Source organism: Entelurus aequoreus, linkage group LG10 (assembly GCF_033978785.1).
Source record: "Entelurus aequoreus isolate RoL-2023_Sb linkage group LG10, RoL_Eaeq_v1.1, whole genome shotgun sequence".
In the NCBI taxonomy this organism is placed as follows: Eukaryota; Metazoa; Chordata; class Actinopteri; order Syngnathiformes; family Syngnathidae; genus Entelurus; species Entelurus aequoreus.
The window spans coordinates 2,980,649-3,000,648 of NC_084740.1; the positions used below are offsets into that span (position 1 = coordinate 2,980,649).

Consider the following 20,000-nt stretch of genomic DNA (forward strand, 5'->3'; position numbering starts at 1 on the left):
AAGTCGTCTGTTTTCATCGCAAAATTCCACAGTATTCTGGACGTCTGTGTTGGTGAATCTTTTGCAATTTGTTTAATGAACAATGAAGACAGCAAAGAAGAAAGCTGTAGGTGGGAAGCGGTGTATTCGCAGCCGGCTGCAGCAACACAAACACGTAGCGGCTACGTCGTAGCCGGTGTTTCATTATTTACATTCCTGAAATATGACAGTCAAGCTTTACCATTGGCCTGTGGAGAACTGGGACAACAGAGACTCTTACCAGGAGGACTTTGAGTTGGATACGCGCTACCGTGAGTACGCAGCTGCGGCTTCCAAACATTTGATGGCTTGCCCGTACGTGCGTGCCGCTATGTGCATGTCACGTACGTAACTTTGGGGAAATATATGTGCTGTATGAACTTTGGGGAGGTGAACGGTACTTTGGACTGTGGGATTGAGTGTGTTGTGCGGGTGTTTGAGTTGTATTGGCGGGTTATATGGACGGGAGGGGGGAGGTGTTTGTTATGCGGGATTAATTTGTGGCATATTAAATATAAGCCTGGTTGTGTTGTGGCTAATAGAGTATATACTGTATATGTCTTGTGTTTATTTACTGTTGTAGTCATTCCCAGCTGAATATCAGGTCCCACCCGCCTCTCACAGCATCTTCTGTATCTGAATCGCTTCCACTGCCCTCTAGTCCTTCACTCTCACTTTCTTCATCCACAAATCTTTCATCCTCGCTCAAATTAATGGGGTAATCGTCGCTTTCTCGGTCTGAATCGCTCTCGCTGCTGGTGGCCATGATTGTAAACAATGTGCAGATGTGAGGAGCTCCACAACCTGTGACGTCACGCTACTTCCGCTACAGGCAAGGCTTTTTTATCAGCCACCAAAAGTTGCGAACTTTACCGTCGATGTTCTCTACTAAATCCTTTCAGCAAAAATACGGCAATATCGCGAAATGATCAAGTATGACACATAGAATGGATCTGCTATCCCCGTTTAAATAAGAACATCTCATTTCAGTAGGCCTTTAAAGGTCTACATGTGGCCCGCAAGCCCTATATTGTCCAGGTCTGGCTTAGGATGACCTTTAAAAGGCTGCGCAAAAGAAACCCTCACAATCCAAGACCCTTGGAGTTCTTTTTCAAGATACTGTGGGCCAAAGACGCCAAGTCATGCTGCTAAACTTCTGGTCAAAATGTGGTCACTCTTTATGGCCACTGCTTCTATTTCAGGCAAGATGTTGTTTTATGTTCTGTGGGAGTGCCTCGCTTTTCTTCTTCAAGCAAGAGTGTTTGCATTTGTTGAGGCTTATGCAGTGATGAATGTGGGAAGACACATGGGAGAGACAGAAAGGATGAGAGCATAATGGCAAGAGAGGGGAAGCAGCCTATGGGCAAATAAGATCTGTGAGGAGAATGGAGAAGAAAAGAGGGATGGAGGAGTAATTGGGGAGCAAAGCGAGGCCATGAAGGCTTCAGAGGAGGCGACAAATAGATTGAGATTAAAGGGCGGCTGTGATTGAGAGGAGTCGGCTTCACCTTTAAAGCTTGCCCGGGACTAAACACTTTTAATTGCGGATAGATTTGTCAAACTGCACCAAACACAAATGTGAGCCAGAAGTCAGCAGTGAAAGAAATGTTTGAAATGTGAGAGACTCATTAGATGTTGTAGTCTTTTAAATGTGAGAGACTCATTAGATGTTGTAGTCTTTTAAATGTGAGTGACTCATTAGATGTTGTAGTCTTTTAAATGTGAGAGACTCATTAGATGTTGTAGTCTTTTAAATGTGTGAGACTCGTTAGATGTTGTAGTCTTTTAAATGTGTGAGACTCGTTAGACAGGAACATTTCAAACATGTCACCTGCTGTCACAAGCCATGCATGATGGATAGATAGATACAGTGTAGGGCTGTCAACGCATGTAATTAATACAATAGATGATCGTGTTATCAAATATGAATGAAGATTAATCACTTTCGGATCAGGGCTTAACCCAAAAGACTAGGTGGGGTTTTTTCGTTTTTGTTATGATTTACTTGGAGCAAGTTCATAGCTGAATTCATACCTGTCCTAATCCTGAGATGAAATGTAATGATGTATGAGACATTAAAGACAGAATGCTTGTGTGGAGGGGGGCGTGGTCTGCGGGCCTGCCGCGAGCGGGGTGTGTAAGGGCCGGCCTCGAAGCACAGCTGGCAGGTGATCGGATTACCCAGCTGGGGAAGATCATCCAACCACCTGCCATGCTTATTAGAAGCAGCCGGGCCGAGACACCGTGGTGCGGCGTATGCGGTGATGCGGACGCCGTATCGATCCGTCCCGGGGATAAAGAAGCTGAGCCGGAAGGGAAAGCGCTCAATTTACCGGTCGATCTTTGTTCCTATCCTCACCTATGGTCTTGGGATGGAACTGAAAGGACAAGATCGTGAGTACAAGCGCCCAAAATGAGTTTCCTTGGTCAGGTGGCGGGCTCTCCCTTAGAGATAGGATGAGAAGATCTGTCATTCTGGAGGAACTCAAAGTAAAGCCGCTGCTCCTCCACATGGAGATCAGGTGGTTCGGGGGCATCTGGTCAGGATGCCGCCCTGGGGAGGGGTTTAGGGCACATCCGGCCGGTAGGAGGCCACGGGGAAAACCCAGGCCTCGTTAGGGAGACTTTGGCCATGTCTCCACAAAGTCGTTTAACCCCTTAAAGGAATAATTATTTAGCCTAAGCCCCGTTTCAGCCACACTAAACCAGCGTTTAAGGTCTTCCTCCTTGGACAAATTTTTACACAGGTAAGTCAGCCGTGTAATTCTTGAATCTCCAGCTCTTAGCTTTATATGAACTCATTGATCGTTTACAAACTGAGTTAGGAGAGGAAGTGACGCCAGAAAGACCTCGCCCACACAGGAAGTGATGCCAGAAAGACCACGCCCACACAGGAAGTGATGCCAGAAAGACCTCGCCCACACAGGAAGTGATGCCAGCCAGCTTCATAATAAAGCGGTTTCGTGACACGGAGCTAACCACTGGAAATATGAAGGTGTGTTCTCCTTCTTCTACATGTACAGACCAGTGACGTGCGGTCACTAGAGGCAGGGGAGGTGGGGCCTCACCTGCCATCATGGAAAGAAAAAAAATGTAAAAAGAAAAAAAAATAATTAAATTGTTATATGTATCCAGTGATTATACTATAAAGTTATTTTCCATTTAACTTCACCAGTTTTAGATTATTTTTATTCAAAATCGCTGAATTTTCAGAGACGGTGCGGTGATCAGCAGCCAGTTGAGGCACGTCACTGCGTTGTGCCTCAACATGGATTGTGCACAATGACTGGGCTAACTGCTGGCCTGCTGTGCAGTGAGAGCGTATTGCTATATGAATTATATTATACATTTCCATAGTTGAGTTAGCTGAGGTATATAATGTACAGTGTATTTTGTCAACAACTGTATGTGTGTCACGTATTTCTTGTGCTGAGCAATCATAAAACTGCTGCGAAGACGCACTGGCTGAGGCTCGCAGTAATCCCGCCTCCTTGTGCCGGTTAAAGCACTCCCGCCGCAGAATGCACCCTTGACGGGAGTGCCACACCAAATAAAGCCAACACCCAAACCCTCCACGTGCAAGACAGAATCCACCCAAAAAAAGTCACTTAACAAGAAGCCAAAAAGTGCAAAAACAACAATGCTCGCGCCGGAGGAGCCGTGAACAGGGACGCAACATTAGGTACACCTGCAGACTGCAGCATGGATTTCATATTTCATTCATTCACAACTCCTCCAACGCAAACACCACTGTTTCCGCACTTATAAGTAAAGGTAAGATCATAATAACGTTTTTTTTATCAAATGTGCTTTTTTGTGTGCTACAGTTTGTATGTGTAAAGTTAAAGTTAAGTTAAAGTACCAATGATTGTCACACACACACAGGGGCGCCGAAAAGAGGGGGTAAAGGAGACGGATTCTAGGGGCCCATGATGGAGGGGGGCCCAGAGAGGCCCCTAATGATGATGAAATTATAATGTTGCCGCTGTGTTGGGGGCCCTGTAAAGATTCTTTTCATGGGGCCCAAAATCCCTAGCGGCGCCCCTGCACACACACTAGGTGTGGTAAAATTTGTTCTCTGCATTTGACCCATCCCTTGAACACCCCCTGGGAGGTGAGGGGAGCAGTGGGCAGCAGCGGCGCCGCGCCCGGGAATAATTTTTGGTGATTTATCCCCCAATTCCAAGCCTTGATGCTGAGTGCCAAGCAGGGAAGAATGCTGGTATGAGCTTTTAAACATAACCCGTTAACTGCTGCCAATCAAATGGTGAATAAGATACTCTTTAGGGTTCATATGTTTGTAAATCTGACTGTGATGAAGTCAGTGCCTCACCTGACATGAACCTCACCGCACGTCACTGGTACAGACGCTTGTGGAAATCACACATGAATACCTTAAGAGAAAGCCATTGCAGCTATTTGGGATACAACACTTCTCAGACGGCAAGAGAACTTTCCAATGCACGGAAAACTTTGTCCATTTGTGGAAGGAGAGTCAACGAGAATGCGGGCTCCCGTGCATGTGATAAAAAAAAAGGTAGCGTGTGCTTTGTATTACCTGGTCGTCGAGGAAACCGGCGAATGCATTTGGACTGTCAAAGCAGACTGTATCAGTTCTTGTCCGCCATGTATGTCACAGACTCAACGTCTAGGTCCAGAGTATATCAAGTCAGCAAAAAGGAATGGACAATGAAGGTGAAGGCAAAAGAGTGAGGAGTGTCCTGACCAGATATCTACATCCCTAGATTGATTCATGTTAAATGTTCTATATCACATTGTTTAGGTGTCTAATAAAGATGTGATTAAAGTATGATGTCTCAGGTGTGATTGACTCCAATAGTCACTCTGGATTCCAGTTCATTGAAATAGCACAACACTGGATATTGTTCAGATAAGTTACATTTAACAACTTGCACACACTGGAGGTGACTATGACCTGCGCACTTTCCGCGCACGTATTAGGTCGCGTTGCGCCGGCGAACAGAGGTGGGAGGGGTTCTTAAATGGTGGCATTGTTGTGTGTGGACACGGATAAGGTTAGGTGGGATTTACCCAGGATAACCTTATCCGGCTTAGTGTAAACAGGGACTTTGTCTATCAGCTGGCCTGGGAACGCCTCAGAATCCCCCGGGAGGAGGTGGACATGGTGGGAGCGGAGAGGGAAGTCTGGGCTTCTCTGCTTAGGCTGCTGCCCCCGCGACCCCGCCTCGGATAAGTGAATAAGATGGATGGATGGATGGATGAAAATGAAGACATCCCTTCACATTTCAGCAACCAGCTGTATCACCCATTATTTTGTCAATGGACAATACTATAGAAATGAAAGATTTATTATCCACTGAACATGACTCAGCACTCGTGTTGTTCCAATACCAATATGTTGGTACCGGTACCAACATGTATTTCGATACTTTGATACTTTTCTAAATAAAGGGGACCAAAAAAGTGTCTTATTGTAACAACAAATGTTAGTGTACATGAAACATATGTTTATTATTGTCATTTAGTCCTTCAATAAAATAGTGAACATACTAGACAACTTGTCTTTTAGTAGTAAGTAAACAAACAAAGACTCCTAATTAGTCTGCTGACTAACATATTGTGTCATTTATACACCTATTATTTTGTACACATTATAAAGGACAAACTGTAAAAATGTATTTATTAATCTACTTAATATCTGCTTACTTTCTGTTTTAACATGTTCTATCTACACTTCTGTTAATATGTAATAATCACTTGTTCTTCTCTTCTTTGATACTTGACATTAGTTTTGGATGATACCACACATTTAGGTATGGATCCGATACCAAGTAGTTACAGGATCATACATTGGTCATATTCAAAGTCCTCATGTGTCCAGGGACATATTTACTGACTTTATAAACATAATATACATTTTTAAAAAACTAAAGAAGATGTGATGCCAAAAAATATCGACGTAATCATAGTAGTATCGATTAGATACATTCCTTTACTTGGTATCATTACAGTGGATGTCAGGTGTAGATCCACCCATGGTGTTTGTTTACGTTGTGACGGTGGTGAGCTATTGTATCCTCCTACGGTGTGTAGTGAAGCATGTTTAGCTATTCCTCGTCCTCCAGTGATAATGATACATTTAAACTTGTCTGTATTCGTCGCCATGGAGACCAGAATTTGTGATTTAGAAGTAGCTAAAACACTGTGGATGGATGTTAGCTGCATGTGTTAAAGCAGCTCTTCCTGAGGGTGTTTCAGTGTTATAACATCACCTTTATCTTGACTTTTTACACCAAAATGTGTCCATTCTCCCTTTTCTGTCTCCACACTGTGTCTGCTTGTAAGTACTCTGTGTGTGTGCGCTGCCCAACATGCTCCTCTGCTCGTAAAACCAGCAATAACACGACGTAATGACGACGAGGGGGGTCGGCGGGGTGGATGATCAGTACTTTTTAGAGGCGGTATAGTACGGAATATGATTCATTAGTATGGTGGTACTATACTAGTATTGGTATACCGTACAGCCCTACTCAGCACGCAGGCATTCGTGTTAAATAGGTGATTAACAAGACAGTTGCCTACAATCAAGCATGGTCTGGGGCTGAATGAGTGAGGTCAGAAACTGAGGAGTTGCAGTTACCTTCCCATGGTAACTCCCGTATTATACAGTCCTTCTCCTCTCAGCCAGAACAGAACAGCAACACTCAGAGAACCCTCACAATGCTGGCTCGTCACACCTTTTTAAATCACATCAACTGACAGCACGAGAGCGATGGATGATGATGATGATGATGATGATGACAACGCAGGCGAAGACGTTGCGGCCCAAAAAAAACATGAATAAATTGTGTGAATATCTTGACAAATGCGAGGCGTATTACCCTCAGCAGAAGAAGAACGAGGTCAGACACACATTCATAAGGTGGGACTACAACACCGATTGTAATATGGAAATTATATCCCCAATTTGTCAGGGAAAATTCCGACAGCTACGACAGCGACAATAAACATGGTCTGCTCCCTTCAGAAGTTGAAGCTGAGGAAGCTCCATGTGGTGATGATGATAGTGGTGAAGAATACGAACACATCTGAACACCCGTGGTGCGTTACCAAGTGCAAGTTCTCTAACATCGACCAGCTCCGCCGTCATGTCAACATAAAGTAGTGGAAGAAGGTTCTATTATCAACCTGTGCACTCCTGGTGAATTACATACCCAAGAAAATAGCTATATAACAATGGTGTTTGTTATATACAGTATATTCTTCACTGAGGTATACGGTTGCAAAACTCTGGGAATGTTCAAAGTTGGAAACTTTCCATGGGAATTAACAGGAATGAATGTGAAATGAATGGGAATAAACATTGAATGCAACATGCTAGATCTTGCAGCATGATTATTAGCTAAAACAACCTGATTTAATGCAAATTCAGTAGAATTTCAACCCTGCACTGTGCATTCCTCCATCACATGGCCAGATAATTGCTAGCATGCTACACACTACAGCAGGGCTATTGAGGCCACGCTAGCATTTGAGCCCAAGGACTTCATCCAGTCAGGTAAGTGTTGATGATATTACTGGGGTAAATATATTTGATGTATGGTATTTAAGTGTAATAGAGGTGTAATTGCTTGTTACTGTATGCCTGTAGACTACTCCAGCAGACTTACACTCAAGCTAGCTAGCTGTTCCTGTACTTGTTACATGATTTTGCGGCCAATATCTCTAGCTAGCTAGGTTTATGTACCATCACAGTCTCATTATGAACCCAAAATATTTCTCCGTTAGCCGTGATGCTCATTTATGCTAACAACGTTAGCGATCCAAATTGACCTTTTTTGTGATGTGTAAAGTTCAACTAAATGAAAAGGTGTAGTTTCATCTGCCTTCTGTTCTGCTAGCCATTCTGTTGTCATACAAGAATGTAGCTTATAGTTTGATTTAGCATGCTGATTGACTGTTCATTTATTCATCTAGCCTATTTCTATTCATTTGTCCATCAGTCAAATATTTTTAAAGACTACTCCAATTGTTTAGCTGACTATTTATATCTGTGTGTGGCATTGCATTAGTCTTTTACAAGAATAAATAAATACAAACAGAATAATTCCACGTACACCATCTGATGTGTGGAGACATTTCACCCCAACCAATGTAGGCAGAAAGGCGGTGTACATTTGTAAGTACTGTGCAAAGAACAATGTCAAAAATGCCACAAAGATGCAGCAGCATATAGACAAGTGCCCAATAATATATCATTATTGTCATTCCCATATATTCCCATTCATTCCCATGGACGCTGTCCAACTTTGAATACTCAAAAAATGGTCAACATTTCCAAACTTCCCCAGCTTAACTTCCCGTGGTAAATTTCTGGAAAGTTTCCGGAAATTTACCGGAAACTTTCCACCCCTTTGCAACCCTACTGAGGTACCGTACTCACACGTGTTACCAACTATTGAGATAATAATAACCGTGTTGAGTTGATACTAGTCCAGTATCTGAGTTTCATTTCCACTGTATTGTCCATTGAGAGTGTATAATACAAATGGTTTTGGTAATGTGACAGTAGAGTACTGTCACATTAGAGTAAAAGCCATCTTAAACAAAGGCAATCTCCAGTGAAGTACTTGGAAGACAGATATTCCGTGAAGTGAAGATATTCATCTTCCTCTGTTTGCTAACCTCAATGGAAAGTGTCCAGCAGAGCCTTTGAGCTGATGTTGCAGGTTAGCACCTTAAGAAGACTTGATCAAAAACATCATACAAGTATATTTAGCACCTGATCTAAAAAAAATAAGTTTTTCAATATGTGCTAAATAGTGTGTGCAAATGCTAAAATTGCCTGTACTATTAGTGGACATGTTGCAGGTCCTCTACTTAGAATGCAACAATTGATAACACGTGCAAAAGTAGTGCAGACCTTTTATTTAAAGCACTACTTTTTGCATTTATACCAGCTGTCACCATGGAGACACTCTTTTATTTCACCAACCTGTTACGCTTTGTCATTTTGATCAGTGTTCCCCAACATTTTTGTAGCTGCGGACCGGTCAACGCTTGAAAATGTGTCCCACAGACGGGGGGGGGGGGGGGGGGGGATTTTTTTTTGGACTGTATCCCTGCAGACTGTATTGATCTATATTGATATATAATGCATATATTGTGTTTTTTATGTTGATTTAATAAAAATAAAAAATAAAACATTTTATTTTTAAATTTTTTAAATTTCTTGTGCGGCCCGGTACCAATCTACCGGGCCGCGGCCCGGTGGTTGGGGACCACTGATTTTGATGACATGCGGCACGCAAATATGATATAAACCTACTCTGGATGATATAGAAGAATGATCTAGACAGCAGAACCTACTTTTACCACACTAAAAGTGCGCTCTGGGAGGCGCTGAGGTGTTCTGATGGTTTGTCTGGAATGACCCAGATGTGAGAAAAAACAATTTTTCATGTACATCTCCTATATGAAAAAACAAACATTAAAAAACACCAAAACAAATCAAATTAGTTTTAATCAGCCTCATAATCAGTATTATGTGTGTCTGAACGTTATGTAATATTTACATAATTTATTATATATATATATATATATATATATATATATATATATATATATATATATATATATATATATACATATATATACATATATATATATATACACTAGCGTTCAAAAGTTTGGGGTCACATGTAAACGTGCTTATTTTTGAAGGAAAAGCACTGTACTTTTCAATGAAGATAACTTTAAACTAGTCTTAACTTTACAGAAATACACTCTATACATTGCTAATGTGCTAAATGACTATTCTAGCTGCAAATGTCTGCTTTTTGGTGCAATATCTACATAGGTGTATAGAGGCCCATTTCCAGCAACTATCACTCCAGTGTTCTAATGGTACAATGTGTTTGCTCATTGGCTCAGAAGGCTAATTGATGATTAGAAAACCCTTGTGCAATCATGTTCACACATCTGAAAACACTTTAGCTCCTTACAGAAGCTACAAAACTGACCTTCCTTTGAGCAGATTGAGTTTCTGGAGCATCACATTTGTGGGCTCAATTAAACGCTCAAAATGGCCAGAAAAAGAGAACTTTCAGCTGAAACTCCACAGTCTATTCTTGTTCTTAGAAATGAAGGCTCGAACACTAAATTGTTTGGGTGACCCCAAACTTTTGAACGGTAGTGTATATATACCATAAAACCAGCAGTGTCACGACAAAAGTGACGACGATGGGTGGAGGACCGTTAGCTTCAGAGGCGGTATAGTACCGAATATGATACAATAGTATCGCGGTACTATACCAATACCAGTATACTGTACAACCCTAGCACATACAAACAGAAAAGTAAAAACTTGCGTGTTCATATCTTATGTGGGGATTGTGAATGATAGACGGCACATCGCATATTTCCAGTACGACTGACTTGATACTACGCTCAGTGTTACTCCAGTGACGGCAATCTACAGATAATTACCCAAGATGTTCGGAGCAGAATTTTCCCAACGACTGACTGAATATGAGGCTTCACGTGATGTTTAGATGGTATTTTCACCTACTTTGCAGATTGTAAATACATTTGGATATGGTTTAATGGATACAATGAAACACAATTAAGCATATAAAGTCTACTTGTTTTTCCACTTTAAAAGAAACTACAGGTAGAATAGGTTGTTTTGTACTGTTTGTAACAAACTATTGCTTCAACGGAGATGACACCCTTCAAGTGTTTCTGGTGACAAACTGCCTATTCACTTGTCCAAAACGGCTGTGGTAGGACAATGAGCACTTTGGCTACAATGAGCACTTTGGCTACAATAGAGCGCTTCACGGGTCATTGATGTTCAGTCATAGAAGAGAGAGGAGGGGGTAGTAAAGCTACCTTTGGATGATCTCTGCAGGAGGTACTTCCATCTCCACAGGAACACACTGAAGCTGAGTCATTGGAAGCAACAGCTTGTTTTACAACTTCAAAGCTAGCCTTTAGAGCCAAAGCTGACGGAAGAAAGCTGCATCAAAACAGCAATTTAATGCAGAGTTTGATGCTGAATCCAAGTTACCATGGACATCCAACACAAGTCTGACATAATTGCTTCCAAGGTGTGTCAGATAAATGTGTTAAACAAGTAAACTGTAATACAACATAGCATACATTATTATGAAATGTAAAAAAAAATGTGGTGCACATTCAGCTGGAGAGTACTATTTGTGCCTCTAAGGTACAGTTGTGCTTATAAGTTGACATACCCTGGGAGAATTTATGATTTCTTGGCCATTCTTCAGAGATTATGAATGATAACACAAAAACCTTTCTTCCACTCATGCTTAATGGTTGTGTGAAGCTCTTTATTGGCAAACAACTGTGTTTACTCTGTTTAAATCTAAATGACAAAAGAAAGTACCCAAATGACCCTGATCAAAAGTTTACATGCCCCAGTGACTTTGATCTGATAACATGCACAAAAGTTGACACAAACAGCTTTGAATGGCTAATCAAGGTTCCAATCCTCACCTGTGACATGTTTGTTTGTATTGAATGTGTGTGTATAAAAGCTCAGTGAGTTTCTGGGCTTCTGACAGACCATTGCATCTTTCATCCAGTGCTGCACACATGCTTCTGGATTCTGAGTCATGGGAAAGGCAAAATAATTGTCAAAGGATCTGCGAGAAAAGGTCATTGAACTGCATAAAACAGGAAAGGGGTATAAAAAGATATCCAAGGAATTGAGAATGCCAATCAGCAGTGTTCAAATGCTGGTTAAGAAGTGGAAAATGAGGGATTCAGGTAGACCAGCAAAGATGTCAGCCACAACTGCCAGGAAAATTGTTCAAGATGCAAAGAAAAATCCACAAATAACTTCAGCTGAAATACAGGACTCTCTGAAAAATTGTGGTGTGGCTGTTTGAAGATGCACAACAAGGAGGCACTTGAAGAAAAATGGGCTGCATGGCCGAGTCGCCAGAAGAAACCTACAGACCTTACTGTGCATACTAACCTACAGACCTTACTGTGCATACTAACCTACAGACCTTACTGTGCATACTAACCTACAGACCTTACTGTGCATACCAACCTACAGACCTTACTGTGCATACTAACCTACAGATCTTACTGTGCATACTAACCTACAGACCTTACTGTGCATACTAACCTACAGACCTTACTGTGCATACTAACCTACAGACCTTACTGTGCATACTAACCTACAGACCTTACTGCGCATACTAACCTACAGACCTTACTGTGCATACTAACCTACAGACCTTACTGTGCATACTAACCTACAGATCTTACTGTGCATACTAACCTACAGACCTTACTGTGCATACTAACCTACAGACCTTACTGTGCATACTAACCTACAGACCTTACTGTGCATACTAACCTACAGACCTTACTGTGCATACTAACCTACAGACCTTAATGTGCATACTAACCTACAGACCACCACATTACATTCCAATCTCCAGCTGCTTGGCGAGTGTGCACATGGTTGGACTTGGACGGTGAACATATTGATGTTCATGCTATCTCTAACTGGACAGTTGATGAGATATTAATCAATGCTAGTCAGTAATGGTCATGCATGCCCACACTGAATACCAACAATTCCTCACAGATGATCGTTTTAGCGTTTGTGTAAAAAATTGTCAGTTGGTGCCATGTAAACAAAATCTCATTGTCAAGAGTTATTCCTCAAGCATCAGCAATCCCAGCCCACAGACGGAAAGAGAGAGCATGAGAACTCCAAGAATCTAACAGATTGTCTATTTGCATGCCACCCCCACACTCTCTTTAGTCCTATACACTGAACAATCTGCTTTAAGCAAACCAAAGCAAACAAGACTGAGCTCCTCTTCTCATTCTGATTGATTTTATTTCCTCCACACGGCTGCTTGTTGATGTCAAAACCCTACGCGGTGACATTTCAGTTATTGCTTGAGGTATTCAAATGAGGCTCGGGTCACTCGACCGCATGGCATTATCAAATGAAAAACAACTCGATTCCAGATTTCCAGCACATTCAGAGTATTAAAGGTTCTACTATTCATAAACAGGTTATCATAAGTCGGTATGTATACTGTGTACTGGTATTTTTTTGTTTCGGTGCTAGGCAGCACGGTGGAGAGGGGTTAGTGCATGTGACTCACAATACGAAGGTCCTGAGTTCAATCCCGGTATATGTTCCATCCTGCGCTCGGTATCTTTCTGTGTGGAGTTTGTATGTTCTCCGCGTGACTGCGGGGGTTCTACTCCTGCTTCCTCCCACCTCCAAAGATATGCACCTGGGGATAGGCCCCTCCCACCTCCAAAGACATGCACTTGGGGATAGGCCCCTCCCACCTCCAAAGACATGCACCTGGGGATAGGCCCCTCCCACCTCCAAAGACATGCACTTGGGGATAGGCCCCTCCCACCTCCAAAGACATGCACCTGGGGATAGGCCCCTCCCACCTCCAAGGACATGCACCTGGGGATAGGCCCCTCCCACCTCCAAAGACATGCACTTGGGGATAGGCCCCTCCCACCTCCAAAGACATGCACTTGGGGATAGGCCCCTCCCACCTCCAAAGACATGCACCTGGGGATAGGCCCCTCCCACCTCCAAAGATATGCACCTGGGGATAGGCCCCTCCCACCTCCAAGGACATGCACCTGGGGATAGGCCCCTCCCACCTCCAAAGACATGCACCTGGGGATAGGCCCCTCCCACCTCCAAGGACATGCACCTGGGGATAGGCTCCTCCCACCTCCAAAGACATGTACCTGGGGATAGGCCCCTCCCACCTCCAAAGATATGCACCTGGGGATAGGCCCCTCCCACCTCCAAGGACATGCACCTGGGGATAGGCCCCTCCCACCTCCAAAGACATGCACCTGGGGATAGGCTCCTCCCACCTCCAAAGACATGTACCTGGGGATAGGCCCCTCCCACCTCCAAAGACATGCACCTGGGGATAGGTTGATTGGCAACACTAAATGGTCCCTAGTGTGTGAATGTTGTCTATCTGTGTTGGCCCTGTGATGAGGTGGTGACTTGTCCAGGGTGTACCCAACCTTGCACCCGAATGCAGCTGGGATAGGCTCCAGCACCCCCCGCGACTCCGAAAGGGATAAGCGGTAGAAAATGGATGAATGGATTATATACTGTATATATAATATGTAAATATTACATACATGTTATATTTTATATTGCTACTATGGTACATTTTTAGTCTACTTAATACCTACTTAAGCCCTCTTTTTGTGCCCTTGTGTGCATTATTATCCTTTCCATCCTTATCCTTTGTAAACGAGCTACTGTGTAGAACAATTTCCCTTGTGGATCAATAAAGTTTGTCTAAGTCTAAGGTATGGATGAAATCCTAACGCGATACATCCTAATCATGAGGTGGAAGTGCGTTATCTCCTGCTTGAAATGACACTTTTACTGCACAACTTGGGGGAGATTCCTGCTAAGGCGGAATAACTCTAATATTTAGTCACGTTCATCTTAAGGTTGTACATTTTGGCTTTTGTCTAGCAAATTATGCAGGTAGGATGGTGTGTATGTGTGTGTGTGTGTGTGTGTGTGTGTGTGTGTGTGTGTGTGTGTGTGTGTGTGTGTGTGTGTGTGTGTGTGTGTGTGTGTGTGTGTGTGTGTGTGTGTGTGTGTGTGTGTGTGTGTGTGTGTGTGTGTGTGTGTGTGTTTATACCATGAGACTGGTCCTCCATGTGTCCAAGCGTTTCAATCTGTTCCACCAAGTCATTTGAGTTCCATTGACTCATGCCAAGCAGAATGGCACTTTTCCCCTCCATGACATCTGCTGGGACACAAACACACACACACACACACACACACACACACACACACACACACACACACACACACACACACACACACACACACACACACACACACACACACACACACACACACACACACACACACACACACAAGTATGAGATGTGAGGAAAAAACATCCTCCATGGCACATAAATAAGACGTCATGTCATCCATCTTGAACATCCAAGTAATGAAAGAAGAAGAAGATGATCATCCATCATCTTACTCTCATCACACCTGTCAAGGTGTGCTGAGACTCTCAATGAACATGTCTACGTTCTTCTTCCAGCGGTTATAAAAAAAAAAGCTGCACTCCTTTTGCAAACTTAAAACAACAATTACACGCAAAATACATTTTCAACCTATTATAAAGCCTTTTTTATTTCCTTTGTAAATGATGCGTTTGTGTGCTGTGCTGGAGTTCGTAAAAACCAGCTGTTCACCTGGCGGGTGATAAATGAGGGGATAAACAGGGAAGTCCTTCTTTAGCTGTTACCTTCCATCCATCCATTTTCTACCGCTTGTCCCATCCGGGGTGGCAGGCATCATATACTAATTACTATGGTCATCTAATTAGTTACTATGGTAATATATTTAATTACTATGGTCATCTAATTAGTTACTATGGTAATATATTTAATTACTATGGTCATCTAATTAGTTACTATGGTAATATATTTAATTACTATGGTCATCTAATTAGTTACTATGGTAATATATTTAATTACTATGGTCATCTAATTAGTTACTATGGACATCTAATTAGTTACTATGGACATCTAATTAGTTACTATGGTCATCTAATGAGTTACTAAGGTAATGTAAGTCACAGCAGCTCAGACGAGGTACCAAGCAGTGTGGGTGGGGAGTGTTTCCACAGAGTGTTTCCAGAGTGTGAAATGTGGGTGTCAGGGACAGACGTGGAAGGAGATTTTTACAAGAAAGTTGTAAAGCTTAGTGATATATCATATATATCACATTGTAGGTGGCTTTATTTGTTACCCTTCATGTTCATATTTCACTGTTTGTTGCATTTTTGTTGTGTTTCACTTGATTGTGAAATATGTGGATGGAGAGGGGGTGTGACCTTCATATGTTGTCAATATTCAGTGTTTTATCCTTTATAGTTAATATTGTAACATTCTTTATTTTCATGTACATTCTGGGTCTCTCATTCAGTAAAAAAGTAAAATTCCAGTCAGTTTTTTAAGGCGGTCTGTAATAAAGTTTTTAGCTTTCAATCAGACTTTATTGTGAGGTTTTGTATTAGTGTTCCTCAAAATCAGATAAACCGGCCCGAGACACATTTTTCTCTCAAAATTTGCCCCCCCCCCAGTCAAAATAATTGCCCAGGCCTGATTTAGAGTTATTTAAAGTCATTATGTTGCGTTTTTCTGCATATTGATATTATTTTCTCCCAGGGAATCTCTTTTGAAATATGTTTGTAGTTTGCAGTGGTTCAGAACTGCTCTCATCATAAACAGACTCTTATTTGGAGTTCTAACTTTCATTAACATAAATGGTGCCAAGCAAGCCTCTGTATGATACATTCATCCATCCACTATCGCTTGTCCCTTTCGGGGTCGCGCTGGTTGCTGGAGCCTATCCCGGCTGCATTCGGGCAGAAGGCAGGGTACACCCTGGACAAGTCACTGTATGATATACTACACGGAAAACGACATGTACATAAAAATATTTTTACGCAAATTCCTATTAGTGTCAAAGCCGACCAGTTGTACAGCATGTATGCAAATGCACTAATTGGATTGCAGGTCTCGCTTTGTCATTACATCTTAATATTGTGGCCAGTGAGTACGTACTGTACATCTACTATTATGAAATGATTATCAAAGCATGAGGAAAATGGGTTATTAAGTTATGGCTCACAAATGTGCACATGCTCCACACATCCTAACACAGTCCTGTTGCCTTGGACTTGCAGCTTAATGGAATGCACCTCCTGTGGCATTGGCCAGAACCAACAGCTGGGATGCAAGGTGTTTTGCTGTCATGGTAAATGATAGGTATGTCTCTACTGGACACGTATGAGGCTAAAGCCCAAGGACAAGCCAGGCAGGCACTGACTGAGTGGCCCAACAAAGTGTTTACCCACCCATCACGCACTCAAATAAAGATGAGTCATGCAGAATGGAGGGGGAAGACGACCAAACTGACATATTTCTCTCCTCTATCTCATTCTGACACGAGGCAACGCCGCCGGTCTGTATGGATCACACAGCTGAGGGTCAAAAGGTCATGGTTTGTCATTTGTTATGCGCTCTGACTTCCTACATCCTTACTGAGCTCACACAGCACCAAGCGTATGGGATAATGGAGGGACGTCACAAACGCTCACCAATTTAAACGCTTCCAGTACGAGGAGAGGGGATGGAAAGACGGGATGCATTCAATTGGAGTGGAGAAAAAAAATGCTGCAGAAAGTAGAACATTGAGGGGGAAATGCATAGTGGTCCAAAAATGTTTTTGACTTAATGGTTTGATGGGATAGTTGGACTGCACCCACAAATGACCCACCCTTGAGGAGAAAGCTTCACTCTGGCTAAAGACTTTTAAATTCAATCAGCAATCTAAAATGTAACAAGATTTTGCTACGTAGTCTCTAAACATGATGAGACTCCAGTAGGCCTGGGCTCTACATCGATCTTATAGATACATTCAAGTTTTTTGTTGCAGACGATTTAAAATAAAACATCTATGTTGTTTCTCCTCTTGCTCCAGCATACTTTTTGCCTACAGGAGCTCCTTCTTATTTCCTTGACAGAGATTCACACACATTGGCGAAACATGGCTAATGCTAACGCTAATGGGCGAGCGAGAAGTTTGTTCCAAAGAAAAGTGTCAGTAGTTTAAATTTGCAGCAACAGGCGTGGAACAAAAGACTGCACGCTGCAAAGAAAAAAGGGTACAAACTCTTTCCAGCATCTGGAATCGAAGCCACCAGCCGAGTGCGAGAAATGCAACTCTTTATGAGGCGAACAAGACGGCAGGAAACACACCCTCACTAAAAATCAGCTGACTGAGATTAAATCCTTCACACAAGCTATGCATGACGATGAGAATAATCATCAATAAAGCAGTCAAACAAAAGCCACAGACAACATGCATTTAAATATTAGTTAACACTAGGGTTGCAAAACTCCGGGAATATTCAAAGATGGAAACTTTCCATGGGAATTAACGGGAATTAATGGGAATAAACATTGAATGCAACATGCTAGATCTTGCAGCATGATTATTAGCCAAAACAAGCTGATTTAATGCAAATTCAGTAGAATTTCAACCCTGCACTGTGCATTCCTCCATCACATGGCCAGATAATTGCCAGCATGCTACACACTACAGCAGGGCTATTGAGGCCACACTAGTATTTGAGCCCAAGGACTTCATCCAGTCAGGTAAGTGTTGATGGGGTAAATATATTTGATCTATGGTATTTAAGTGTAATAGAGGTGTAATTGCTTGTTACTGTATGACTGTAGACTACTCCAGCAGACTTCCACTCAAGCTAGCTAGCTGTTCCTGTACTTGTTCAATGATTTTGGGGCCATTATCTCTAGCTAGCTAGGTTTATGTACCACCACAGTCTCATAATGAACCCAAAATATTTCTCCGTTAGCCGTGATGCTAATTTTCTCTATGTTAAATCCCATTCATTTATGCTAACAACGTTAGCGATCCGAATTGACCTTTTTTGTGATGTGTAAAGTTGAACTAGCAAATACTAAATCAGAAGGTGTAGTATCCTCTGCCTTCTGTTCTGCTAGCCATTTTGTTGTCATACAAGAATGTAGCTTATAGTTTGATTTAGCATGCTGATTGACTGTTCATTTATTCATCTAGCCTATTTATATTCATTTGTCCATCAGTAGAATGTTTTTAAAGACTACTCCAATTATTTAGCTGTTAGAATAATTATGTATAAGTTATCATACAACTCTTATGCTTAAAGGTCGTTGCTATAGTTATTATCAATTGTGCTGAAGTTTTTCTTTTCTATCCGTGCATCTTCCATTGCGAGTTGTCTCATATCAGCAGTTTGTTTCCAGACCCTGCCTACTGACAGCCAAGGACGGACATGGAGTACCTCAACGCAGACAAAACAGAGACAGGGCGAAATCACGAGTGTCAGCACATTTCCATTCTGAATAATCACGTATTGCGTCTACTGGGGGCTGCTTGCATTACCCCTCCCTTCAGAAGCAGCCTCAGTGATGTTAACTAGGGACCTCCCGAATAAATAGAGGAGCACGTGGGACTGTACCTTAGAGCGTAGGAGGAAACTGTAACTGAGTGTGCAGCCCAATACGTCTCTCCTCATGAGTAAAATTCAACTCTGTCTCTGCCTGATTCCTTCTTCTTGTCTTGTGTAATAGATAGTTGGGTGTTTGAACCTGACATTAGCTGACTATTTATATCCGTGTGTGGCATTGCATTAGTGTTTTACAAGCTTCTCATCTTATTCTACACAATAAGATGGACCGTGTCCAACTTCGAATAATCAAAAAATGGTCAAAATTTCCAAACTTTCCGAGTTTAACTTCCCGTGGTAAATTTCCGGAGAGTTTCCGGAAATTTACCGGAAAATTTCCACCCCTTTGCAACCCTAGTTAACACTTCTAATCAATAGATATGTTTTGACCCATAATTCGGCTTGTATTTGGCATTTTACTACATTTTGCCGGTTTCTGTTTCACAAGCTGGCTGTCCCTTTTCTCTTCTTCCTCTTGCAAACCTAAATGGGACAAATTGTATCAAATATGGAATACGAGGAGTGGCTCAAATAGTTTGAGACTCGCCGACCCAGTTAGGAGTGTGGATTGAAGTGATGAAGGAGGCAGAAGGCCTTGGGAAGTGGCGTGAAGTTGAGGTAAGAACATGGCTTGAATAACAGCAGCCTCCAGGGACAGAAAAGAGATTTAGGGACATCTTTCAAGCTGTCAGCTCACTGTGAGGAGGTGTCAGGGTGGATGATTGTTAAACTCCCGGCTGACCTCCTCCATTCTCTTTCTCTTTTACAATTCCGCTGTTTCCTTGATATCATCATGCAGGCATTAGTTGGATGGCAGCGTCACTATCTTGATCACTACTTAAGATAAATGGGTTATACTTGTATAGCGCTTTTCTACCTTCAAGGTACTCA

At 42.2% G+C, this 20,000-nt stretch overlaps 1 protein-coding gene across 6 annotated transcripts in view; it reads right to left on the reverse strand.

Annotated features, from left to right (window-relative positions):
• Positions 1-20,000, reverse strand: part of pitpnm3 (PITPNM family member 3) — a 203,059-nt gene that overhangs the window by 121,692 nt on the left and 61,367 nt on the right. For 4 of the 6 annotated variants that reach the window (XR_009827403.1, XM_062059835.1, XM_062059831.1 and 1 more), the window contains one exon: positions 14,709-14,819. The exons of 1 other annotated variant lie outside the window; for it this stretch is intronic. Coding sequence is in view for 4 of the 5 variants with exons in the window: in XM_062059835.1 (XP_061915819.1) it covers positions 14,709-14,819 (111 nt within the window). In the remaining variant the exon portion in view is untranslated. The remainder of the gene's footprint in view (positions 1-14,708; positions 14,820-20,000) is intronic. One more of the 6 variants, XM_062059832.1, reaches the window with a different exon arrangement.